The sequence below is a fragment of the Ovis canadensis genome, chromosome 13 (assembly GCF_042477335.2).
Source record: "Ovis canadensis isolate MfBH-ARS-UI-01 breed Bighorn chromosome 13, ARS-UI_OviCan_v2, whole genome shotgun sequence".
Lineage (NCBI taxonomy): Eukaryota > Metazoa > Chordata > Mammalia > Artiodactyla > Bovidae > Ovis > Ovis canadensis.
The window spans coordinates 32,774,566-32,787,241 of NC_091257.1; the positions used below are offsets into that span (position 1 = coordinate 32,774,566).

General features: G+C 43.4%; 1 protein-coding gene across 1 annotated transcript in view; it reads right to left on the reverse strand.

The window, feature by feature from the left end:
* CCNY (cyclin Y) overlaps window positions 1-12,676 on the reverse strand; it is a 106,805-nt gene that overhangs the window by 26,532 nt on the left and 67,597 nt on the right. Inside the window, exons 2-3 of the mRNA XM_069547366.1 lie at window positions 9,465-9,539; window positions 5,828-5,862 (exon numbers count right to left, since the gene is read on the reverse strand). Of these exons, the coding sequence (XP_069403467.1) occupies window positions 5,828-5,862; window positions 9,465-9,539 (110 nt within the window). The remainder of the gene's footprint in view (window positions 1-5,827; window positions 5,863-9,464; window positions 9,540-12,676) is intronic.

Genomic DNA, 12,676 nt, shown 5'->3' on the forward strand with positions numbered 1-12,676 from the left:
AAAAAGAATTTAAATTACACGCAGATGACATCGAACTGAATAGTAAGCAGATCAGGCGATTGTGGGCAATTTGACTAGTATATATCAATCTGGATCATTCTCGCTCAAAGCATGCTTAAAAAAAAAAAAAAATCAAATCATCCAAACCAGTTTCGACTGGCCTGGTGCTATGCTGACAATCAAAAGTGTCAGTTTCAGCAACCAAAACAATCAGTTCCTTAAGGATAATAACACTGCCCTGACTCAGCTGCCCACCCCCAGGGAAGCCCTTAGTACCCATGGTTTATGAACATGAAGGGAGCCTTAAAGCTCATCAGAGACCAAACGCCCTGTTTAACATTTACTTCTTATTTAATAAGGTTTCCCATGTAATAAGGGCTTCCCTTGTGGCTCAGCTGGTAAAGAATCTGCCTGCAATGCGGGAGACTTGGGTTTGATCCCTGGATTGGGAAGATTCCCCTGGAGAAGGGAACGGCTATCTACTCCAGTATTCTGGCCTGGAGAATTCCATGGACTGTATAGTCCATGGGGTTGCAAAGAGTCGGACACGACTCAGCGACTTTCACTTTCACATGTGATAAAATTATGGAAATATGCAACAGCCTGAGAAACAGAAGTCAGTGTTATAAACAATCTCCCCTCTTGCTAATCATCACTCCCTGGGGCATACAGTTCCTAAAACTCCCGCCAGAGGGCACTGCACCACTGACTCACTACGACCCTCTGGAGCGCTGCTTTTACGAAGGGCATGTAGGTCAGGAGGAAATAATCAGAGTCAGGGAATTCAAAAGATAAGGCTTGATCTTGGCCAATGTGTTTAGGCACACATTGTTCTGCGCCTGCGTAAGATAACACGCACAGTTGTGTCCAACTCTTTGCGATTCCATGGGCTGTATGTAGTCCTCCAGGCTCCTCTGTCCATGGAATTCTCCAGGCAAGAGTACTGGAGTAGGTTGCCATTCCCTTCTCCAGGGGATCTTTCCTTCCCAGGGATTGAACCTGGGTCTCCTGCATTGCAGGCAGAATCTTTACCAACTGAGCTACTAGGGAAGCCCTGTGTAAGATAAGGGCACCAAAAAAGCCTGTCAAGTTCAAGTTTCTTGACTGCAATTTTAACATGGCATTTTTCACGTCTATCAAATTAATCACAACAGTTTCATTAAGACAAGCCGGAGACATTAAAAACCATTTTGATCTCTTTTGTAGGTCAGGTAGCAATCACACTTAAGTCACAGACAAAAACTTGCAATCTAATAATAGATATTAACATGTGCGCCAAGTTTTTAAAACAATTCTTAAGAAATTTTCCCCACCAATGGAAAATCTACTATAAACAGAAACCTTAACAGATATACTTAACACAAAAATTCAGTAATTAGTTGATATATTAAAGAATCTTTAGAGATACGAGAGAATTATTATTTAGGAATAATCACAACAGTGAAGCAAACGACAGCAATGACGGGCTTCTATTTGTGAGGTTTCCACTGTTTCCTCTGACACAAATTTCCTCAAGATGAAAATGTGATAGGAAGTCAAGAGTAAATGGTTTCCCTAAGAAAACATGAGCGCTAGAGTTAAAGAGAGAGGTCAGTGATACACCAGGTCACAGAGTGGGCACTTCCTCATCCTCCTTTCAGGAGTAGAAGTACCCTTTGGGGTCACAGGGTTAACTGGAAACTAGCACCCCCAGGGGCCAGTCCTGCCTGGGGATCCCCATCTGTTAGTCTGAGCCCTCTATCACTAAGGGCTGATGTGCCAACGGGGGATGCCAACTCAGCTTTCTGACTCTTTGCAACCCCATGGACTGTAGCCCACCAGGCTCCTCTGTCCATGGGATTCTCCAGGCAATAATACTGGAGTGGGTTGCCATTCCCTTCTCCAAGGGGTCTTCCTGACCCAGGGATGGAACTCGGGTCTCCTACAGTGCAGACAGATTTGTTATCATCTGAGCCATCAGGGAAGCCCCCTTCAAACTATCTAGTAATTTCTAAATTGAACAGAAGTCCTTGGCATTGTTATAATAGGGTTAAGTTTGAAACCCTATTTGGGCATTAAGTCATTTGCTAGAAGGGCTACAAGGTTCACAGAATGTATACTTCTCTTGATCTGACATCCACCCCCCACCAAAAATAAAAAAAAAAGAGCTGAGAGAACAAGGATCCCTCCACAGAAAGTCTCCTGAGCCCAGGGCAGCTCCCCTGCCTGGTTCCTGGTTTGAACTCTTTCGTGTGGAAGAGGCAGGCAGGAACAGTGCTCAATAAATTTGTGTTCTATTAGGAGCAAAGCTCCCAAAGAGGCAAAAGCAAAGTTTAGAATTTTAAAAATTTCAATTCCTGGATCACATTCACTTCATTCCTTAATTTCTATGGCTTAATACTTATGAAAAAACTAAATCCATACTCAAAATACCAGAAAGACTTTGATCAGTTTTGCTACTGAACTTGGAAAAGTAAACAAAATTTACTCACAAATCTAATGAGCAATAACAACATCAACATACTCAGATGGTGCTAAAATCACTTGCAAATCACCTTCTGTTCAGTCCACTAGGTAAACAGGCGGACCAGGAGTCATTTTACGAGATCAGACAACTATGACTTCAAGACTTTTTCAAGGTCCCCCTTTTATCAGCTGGTAGATTTAGGGCTTGAACAAAATTCTTTTGGCTCCAAGTCCAGCTACAAATGTGGCTCTTGTTAAACTGATAAGGCTCTATATTCCTTCACAAAGTTTTTACAGCTACCACCTGTCTCAATATTAAGACAAATAACTGTGATTATTTTGCTGAGGGTGAAGGAGGCTGGCCATTCAACTCCTGACTCACTCTGTTTTAATTTTTTCTTTAACTTAGAATGATCAATTCCCTTCAGGTATGCTGTCATCAAGGGGAGGAAATGTCATGGAAAAATTAGGCTAAAGCAAAAGATGTGCATTTTCCCTAGGTTTCAGGAGAGAGATTCCAGATTCTCAGCCACTGACAATGCCACCCACAACTTATAATCAGAGACTACCGCATTTTAATTAAAAGATTCATTAAAACAGCTAGCCAAAACTTCAGCAAATTTTAAGCTATGAACTTTAAATAAAGCCCTTTATACAATCTTTGCTAAAATACCTGTGTCTCTATTTTATTAAATTTTCATGTAACTGTTGATCAGATAATTACATCTAAAACATAGTGCTATTAGAATATTAATCTTTATAATTTGCCCTGGTTTAACTTACTGTTAAAATTCGCCCAAAGGGTTTATCCTCAAATAGCTTCAAGATTTAAAACCTATAATTCTTTTAGAAGAAGCTCCTTTTACTTTGTAAGTCTCTCTCGGCAATTCTCAACCAGCAAGCGGTGCCCTCTTTACAAGGAAGGGGTTCCTTCTTTTGGCCCCTTCCTTGGAGGGTGTATCCAAAGTCAGCTTCCATCACTTGCTAGACTGTGTTACTATCCTGGAGCCAGAAAAAACCTTGTTTCTCTCCACCTGGTGGAAGCTGTTTCCCTGTTGTGACCATCACCCCTCACCTTTCCTCACATGGCTTACCTACGTCCACTGCTTTTTCTTAAATAGCAGCCTCTTTATAGATTGTCTTAGCAGCATGTACTAATAAGTAGGTTCTTCAGAAACTTGAAGGGTAAATTAAGAAACAACATCCCTCACAATAGAGCAAATAAAAAACACAAGGGATTTTATAAACAAGGGCAAAGAACAATGGTCATTCCAGAGTTCAACAACAAAAGAAACTACAAATGTTAGTTGGGGCCCCGATTCAGAAAACAGCGCTCTCTGTCTTCAGATAAAAAGCTAAACAACTTGTGTCCGGGTGGCGCTTGGTATGACTGTCTGAGGACTGAATGGCCCGGGTCAGCCCCCTGGGCCCCAGGCTGGTTCCACTGCTCAGATGGCTGACTCTTTGTGCCTCAATTTCCCCATATGGAAGACTGGAGTGACACACAGTACCTCCTGGGCAAAGTTATCCAGTACATTAAACTAAAGAACAGAGTCTGACACAAACATGGTATAAAACGTTCGTTAGACTGTACTGATGATTATTACCACTTATCGTCTCTTTATTGTCCTAACTTATGACACTCGAGTGTCTCAAAACTTCAAAAGCACAGCTGGTTTATTAGCCTAACTGAACCTGCAGGTACTTCCATTCCAGTTCTACTTCAGTTGGTTGATGGCACATTCCAGTGGCTTCTCCCAGCGTGGGCAGAGCTGAGATGCTACTGTGCAATGCGGTCTGGAGGGCACGCTGTTACCCGGGCATCTATTACATAAGGCAGCACAGAGATTTCTTCTATAGGCATGAGCACATCTGAGCACATTCTGACAACTGTGCTTCCGCTCTTTGTCTCGGGGGGCGAGAGGGCTGGCAGGGGTGAGAGGACACGCTGAGTCAGGGGGCACAGCGTGGGGGGCAGGTGCCAGGATGGCGCGCCGCAGAGCATGAAGTCGTGGGGCATGGGGGAGACACGTGGGGCATGCGGCTGGCACAAGGGCAGGCCTCCCCTCCGGCCACTGGCATGGGCTGCAGTGACCGGCAGCGGTGGTCTACAGGCTCCTGGGCAGACGTGCTGACTGGGGGGCAGTGCTCTAGTGCCCCCGGCACGTGAAGAGGCGGGAGTGAGACCTACAGAATGGGGTCAAATCTTTCAGCTCTCTAGGTCCAGGCAGATACAGCTTTCAAAAAACCCAAAAAGGGCACAGCAGTTTTCCGCATATTTTCCTTAAGACACAGCTCATAATTTTACAGATGCTTCACACTGCTGCGGCAAAACTGGAGAGGGCCAGGAAAAGGCCGCGAATTGCTGTAAGAATCTGATAAAAACTACAGGGCGTCTCTCCAACCCTAAGACCACTGCCTACGAAGGACTCACCAACCTCCTATGGGCTGAGCCCTTCGGGTGCAAGGGTCTGGCTATGAATTTCCTTTCAACTGCATTTTGCCCAGATTTTCAAAGAGCAGAAGAGGCAACACTATGGCTTTAAGTCTGTTTAGCACAAAGCTCCAGTGCCTAGTACTTCAAGATCCACAAACACTTAAATGCAGACAGTTTAGAAATCCTGAGAAAAACCCCTGAGAAATCAAATACATCATTCTCGTTTTCAATATGAGAATTGATGGCATACACTTATTTGGTAACACACCTACTTCATCAACAGGCCTAAGTTTAGAGGATTAGGATGTGTGGCCATAGTTTTCCTGGTGGCCGGGCACCACAGTCCTGGGGGGGTGGTGGCGCAGCTTGAGATCACCCCTGGGCAGGGTGGAGGGAGGCTGGCTGCACCCACTGATCAAAGGAGAAAGATCAAGTATCTTTATGCCTGGCCAGCAGGGCAGGGAGACGCTGCTCAGAATGGGCAAAAGACTACAGCTGGGTGTTTTTTTAATTCGTTTTAAAATTCAAGTGTTGTCTAAGTTCATCCTTTCTTAGAGCATCGAAGGAAAACGCAGACTCTACCACACCTATAAACAAGGGGGAAGAAAACATGTGTTTGCTTATTCAAATGGGACATAGTTAGGAGACAGTCACTTGGGGGAAGGGAGGCAGGAAAGGACCTGTAGGATCTGATGTCGCCCTGTCCACGCACACCAATCGAGGAGCAGCAGCAGCCCGGGGCTTCAGGTCACACAGTGGCCCTGGTGATAAATGCCAAGCCGTGCTCGTCCAGCCACAGGCCAAACAGAGCACGAGTGCCCTGCAGCCTTCTTCACACTCTTCCACGTGCAGACAAGATTCGCGGACCACTTCCCCACCGCACACACAGTGTGGATGGTCTCTGGACAGTTATTACGAAGAACACAGGGGAACAGCTCCACTTACATGGTTAATGAAGAGACTCTTGCGCTTTTCTCTCACTGTGAAAACAAAAGATGCAACAGAAATGTTACACACCTGCGTGCTAACCCCTGGCAGGTTGCTGAGGACGGGCCTCTGTGTCAAGGTCCCATCCTTCCACCAACAAACATATCCAGCTGCTCAGTTACGACTTAAGAAATGCGACCTGCACACATGCAGATGTGACCTCTGCTAAGACAGCAGAACATGAAACCACATACACCATAGCACCCAACAAAATCACTGCACCATAGTTCACTGAGTGGTAACGGCTTCCTAACTAAAGAAAACAGTAATAGTAAAGCTCATAAAATTCTGCATGTATCCACTAATTAAGATTGTCAACAAAAAGCAGGACTGTTTATTTCTAACCAAAACAGACCCATACAGGTCCATACTATTAGGATGAAATAAGAGACAACATAGTGACTAGACAACAAATGATAACAATACTATCCATAACTGGATTAAAATACAGGACACTGGACGTCCGAAGCATCACTGGAGACCAGTTACTCTCCGCGCCAGTGCTGGGGGCCTCCCAGAGCACCCTGCCTCCCTGCAGGGAGGCCAAGCAAACTCACAACAAAAGTACCCCTTCTCAGAGGCTGTTCTCATGCTGGTGTCTGTGTGGCAGGGTCAGCACCCCACCTTCGTTTCCCAGACCTCAGTGTTTCTCAAAATTGGGGCCCTCAACCTCAAAGATGTAGAGGGGGGAGATAGGGAACCCAGAGGAGCTTTTTAACAACCTAGTATCACTGAGTTTTGCATTTTCTTTCCTGAAAACTCCCTTTTGAGAGTATACAGAGTGAGAGTTCAGTCAGGAAGATCCCCTGGAGAAGGGATAGGCTACCCACTCCAGTATTCTGGGGCTTCCCTGGTGGCTCAGACGGTAAAGAATCCGCCTGCAATGCATGAGACCCACTTCGATCCCTGGGTTGGGAACATTCCCTGGAGAAGGAAATAGCAACCCACTCCAGTATTCTTGTCTGGGACATCCCATGGACAGAGGAGCCTGGTGGGCTATAGTCCATGGGGTCTCAAAGTGTCAGACACGACTGAATGACTGTGCACAGCACAAAGTAATAGTTGGACCATAAAGAAGGCTGAGCGCCAAAGAAGTGATGCTTTCAAATTGTGGCGCTGGAGAAGACTTCTGAGAGTAGCTTGGACTGCAAGGAGATCAAACTAGTCCATCCTAGGGGAAATCAACTCTGAATATTCACTGGAAGAACTGATGCTGAAGCTGGAGTGCCAACACTTTGGCCACCTGATGTGAAGAGCTTACTCACTGGACAAGACCCTGATGCTGGCAAAGACTGAACGCAGGAGGAGAAGGACGACGGAGGATGAGATGGTTGGATGGCATCACCAACTCAATGGTCATGAGTTTGAGCAAACTTGGGGAGATAGTGAAGGACAGTGAAGCCTAGCGTGCTGTAGTCCATGGGGGTTGCAGAGTCGGATGGGACTTAGTGACTAAACAACAACATAGAAATCAATCAACACAGTTAACAAGCAGCTCACTGGAGAGGACAGAGATATATTTAAACCAAAAGGAACACCAGCTGAAAGGAAAAGGGCAGGTGAGGCTCTCTGACTGAGTGTGGATGTGAGGTCCTTGTCTGTGAGGTGCTGCGCCTGGCATGCAGAAGAGACCGTGGCTGCTCCAGAGGGCACGCAGATGCTGCAGACCCCTTGTCCACTTTCTCCAGGCTCCTGAGTGTGTCAGCTCAGCCCAGGTGCCACCAAATGACAAGAGCACTGGACGCGAGTGACAGTCATTCACAGGCTTTAGGGTGTACTTTCCAGAAACTCCTTACTTTTAAGGAGCTCCCATGACCATGAGAAACTCTTACAATTAAGTGGACTCTAACTCCTTACTGTCAACAGAACTGAAGGAGAATAAGGCTGAACTGCAGCGATTAGGAGGGATTCTGGATGATAAATCCCTTGGAGTTTCTGACACATAAACCAAGTAGCATAGAACCTATGGATTATTCAGTGTTTCACTGCAAACACATCCCCTGAACGGGGCTGGCGGGAGAAGAGCCTAGTGGGCAAGCGGAGGAGGAGGAGGTACAGGAGTGTTCGCTCTGCAGGCTGGGAGACAGGACACCGCACAGAGATGGGTGTCGGTTCCTCTTCCTTGTTTTCAACCTGTTGAGACTCAAGTAGATACTTTACACTCAAAGGGAAAACCCAGCATTTGAGGAATGAAGCAAAAACAGAAGGATGAGAGTTGCCAACTCTCCCCAGTGATCGGTGGAGGAGGGGAGGGTGAGAGGGAAGGGGTAGATGTGTGCCCCTGACTCACACCCGGGGATCCTGTGAGGTCAAAGGACCCTGCCATCCGTCTCCCTGTGACAACCAAGCCATGTGTCATCCACTTAAGAGTCTCTAGTGCCATTCCATGTGAATATAGGTAAAAAGCTTCTGACTGACGTTGGTCTGTGCCCTGAATTCACAGGAAGTGAGAACCAAATCTGAAAGTGGGCCAGATTCGTGTGACTTGTTTTCATAGTACTATATTAAGTGCAAAGACTTGCTTTTGACTCTCATTTTTCATTGTCCAAAACCTTCACCCCACCACCACTTTCCTGCCTGGCAATAACCTCCCTTCTCCATGGGCTCCCACTTCACCAGATGAAGAAAAAAATGTCCTGCTTAGTTTCCACCCAAAACATTCAAAACTTAAATCACAAGGATTTGATGCCTATAGTGATTTCTTCTTATACACTTTAAAAAAAAAAAAAAAGGCACCAAATTCTCTCAGATCTCATCACTGGCCTGCTTAAATCAAGATCACCAATATTATATCAGCATTATGCTACATCAAAGTTGTCACCTAGCCATAAGTGAGGAGTTATCAGTTCTTAAAATGAACTCTCTTAAATATGTTTGATTACTTTTCTAATCAACTTAGGATCTTCTCAAAATGAGACCTTAGCAATTTGACAAGAGTCACGGCTAGAAGCCCCAGGACCTCAGCACTGTCACTGCAACATGATTTAACAGATTCCTCCACTGCTCTTTTCTGCAGGAACAGGCTATGTTCACTGTATTATGTGTTTCATCTCTCCTTTGCAGCCAAGAGCCGGGGAACAGCGACTAAGTCAAGGGCTAAAAAGAGGGGGAAATCCCCCAGAAGAAATTCCACGCCACAGAACAAACAGCTTAACACAAGTATGACAGAAGGAAAACCTCTAACCCTAGTGTACAGGTTCAATCTGGCTCTCAAATGACACAACTGAGATAATGGTGTTTGTATTTAGAGTTGTATTATGATTTCTTTTTACATACTAATACTTCTGATCTTTAGAGAATTTATGCAAATAATAAATTTTTAAATGAAAGTTTCTGATTCTCAGGGTAGAAACTGCCTTGAACTATCCCAACTGATTGGCAAAATGAGGACAGTTGCTTCAAATAGTAAATTCTAAAAATATGACTTACTATAAAGAAACCCCAAAGGGTAACCACCCAAACATTCTTAGTGGTCACTAAGGATGACCACTTAGGATTCTACCTTTATCCTGAGAATCACAGTGACTGGAAAATCAAGACAGGCTAGTTACCAGCATAAGTCTTTAAAAAAAAAAAAAAGAAAGAAAGAACCTACCGTCTGTTTGAGATTTACTGAGGAATATCGTGCTGGCCCGAGGATGGTCTGAGGGATTGAATTCCATGTTCAAATCTTTAAAGAAAGAAAAAGAAGATATATGAAAACCCATCTGATAACTAAAGGGCATCAAGATTTTCAATTTTTTAAACCTCAGATCACTAAGACATTCAAGGATTCTGGAAGAAACCAACAATTACTGTGTTAATAGATTCTTCCAGGTTCAACTTCGAACACTTAACTATTTAGAAACTTGAGAAACTCATACATAAAACTCAGACACCTGGCTGGAGATCTATTAACTGAAAACTCCATTTTCTTTTTAAAAGTCTGTTCTGCACCCAGTATAACTACAAAATAGCAGGACAACGTCCTAACACATAATTAAGGAGAGGTACGTGCTAAAACGGACTCATCGAAATCCACAGTTAAGCAAGTGGTATTTCCTTCTTAAATGTGATTAAAATAGGATATCTCAGCCAAATTGGTATCTACACACTCTGCTTAATTAAGATGGTTATTTTCTGTAAAGGCAAAATTAATCCTTGAGAGCAAAAGCTCACATTGCCCATCTGTGGGCATAATCAGGGCCACAGATGTGTTTTGTCTAATTCATTCATCTTCTTTCTTTTTTAATAAATTTGAACCCATGTATAATTTCCATATTTCAAACACATATCACAAAAGGAAAAAAATTTATTTCCAGCTTCTCTTGAGAAATCAGATCATTTAGCAACACCAGGCCCCACCCCAATGGTAGCAACTGGCAGGACCGAAGACCCCAGTGCCCAGTCCTCACCCTCTGCCCCACCACCCACTCCTTGGGGCCATTCCTCAGTTCCTCCCCTACTGGCATCTGCCTTTGTAATCCTGCCTTAGAACAGTCTCCAAGGGCTACAGACTTGTCCAGTATAAACAATCAGAACCCCATCAGAGGGGAGTTTTTTCAATTAAAAAAAAGTTCCATATGGAAAGAATGGTTAAGCAAAACAAAAGAATAAAGTTACAGAAGGGAAGAGAGAAGATCAAAATTAATGGAAAGTCAGAATGGTCTTCAAATCAGCTTCCAACATCACAGTGAAAATGTCTGAGTTCCATTATTTCAATAAATTTGCAAAGAAATCTAATCAACACCAACAAAAAACAGAAGGTATCTTATCCTTAGCTTTAACAGCTAATCCAGTCAAAGATAAAAGGAAAGAAAAAACAAGGATGGTCACATGTTGTTGTTGTTCGGGGCATCCAGGGCCCTGGGCTCAGGGCAGCCTCAGCTCTGGAGGGTGTTGGCGTGTCTGTGCTTGTGAGTTTTCTCTGGAGACTGCCTTGAGGGAGAGAATGACTGTGTCTCAGCCTGAGGTGCCACCTGCATTAAGGTGTGGCAGCTCATGACCTGGTGGAAGGTGGGCGTTTGTGACTTGCTGGTGGAAAGAGAATCAGATCAGGAGAGCCGTCATGGTGCCTGTGGCTCACGTTGGCGGGGGCCCTGACTCCTTGTGTGTTTTTGTGTTCTATCGCTTCATTAAAAAAATATATATTTATAGTTTCCTTTGTTGTGCAGAAGCTTTTAATTTTAATTAGGTCCCATTTATTTTTGCTTTTATTTATTTCCAGTATTCTGGGAGGTGGGTCATAGAGGATCCTGCTGTGATTTAGAGAGTGTTTTGCCTATGTTCTCCTCTAGTTTTATAGTTTCTGGTCTTAGATCTTTAATCCATTTTGAGTTTATTTTTGTGTACAGTGTTAGAAAGTGTTCTAGTTTCATTCTTTTACAAGTGGTTGACCAGTTTTCCCGGCATCACTTGTTAAAGAGATTGTCTTTAATCCATTGTATATTCTCCTTTGTCAAAGATAAGGTGTCCATAGTTGTGTGGATTTATCTCTGGGCTTTCTATTTTGTTCCATTGATCTATATTTCTGTCTTTGTGCCAGTACCATAGTGTCTTGATGACTGTGGCTTTGTAGTAGAGCCTGAAATCAGGCAGGTTGATTCCTCCTGTTCCATTCTTCTTTCTCTATATTGCTTTGGCTATTCGAGGTTTTTTGTTTTTCCATACAAATTGTGAAATTATTTGTTCTAGCTCTGTGAAAAATACCGTTGGTAGCTTGACAGGGATTGCATTGAATCTATAGATTGCTTTGGGTAGTAAACTCATTTTCACTATATTGATTCTTCCAATCCATGAACACAGTATATTTCTCCATCTATTAGTGTTCTCTTTGATTTCTTTCACCAGTGTTTTATAATTTTCTATATATAGGTCTTTAGTTTCTTTAGGTAGATATATTCCTAAGTATTTTATTCTTTTCATTGCAATGGCGAATGGAATTGTTTCCTTAATTTCTTTTTCTATTTTATCATTATTAGTGTATAGGAATGCAAGGGATTTCTGTGTGTTGATTTTATATCCTGCAACTTTACTATATTCATTGATTAGCTCTAGTAATTTTCTGGCGGAGTCTTTAGGGTTTTCTATGTAGAGGATCATGTCATCTGCAAACAGTGAGAGTTTTACTTCTTTTCTAATTTGGATTCCTTTTATTTCTTTTTCTGCTCTGATTGCTGTTGCCAAAACTTCCAAAACTATATTGAATAGTAGTGTTGAGAGTGGGCACCCTGTTCTTGTCCCTGACTTTAGGGGAAATGCTTTCAATTTTTCACCATTGAGGATAATGTTTGCTGCAGGTTTGTCATATATAGCTTTTATTATGTTGAGGTATGTTCCTTCTATTCCTGCTTTCTGGAGAGTTGTCATCATAAGTGGATGTTGAATTTGTCAAAGGCTTTCTCTGTATCTATTGAAATCATCATATGGCTTTTATTTTTCAATTTGTTAATGTGGTGTATTACATTGATTGATTTGCAGATATTGAAGAATCCTTGCATCCCTGGGATAAAGCCCACTTCACACCAGTCAGAATGGCTGCGATCCAAAAGTCTACAAGCAATAAATGCTGGAGAGGGTGTGGAGAAAAGGGAACCCTCTTACACTGTTGGTGGGAATGCAAACTAGTACAGCCACTATGGAGAACAGTGTGGAGATTCCTTAAAAAACTGGAAACAGAACTGCCTTATGACCCAGCAATCCCACTGCCGGGCATACACATCGAGGAAACCAGAACTGAACGAGACATGTGTACCCCAATGTTCATCCCAGCACTGTTTATAATAGCCAGGACATGGAAGCAACCTAGATGTCCAACAGCAGATGAAT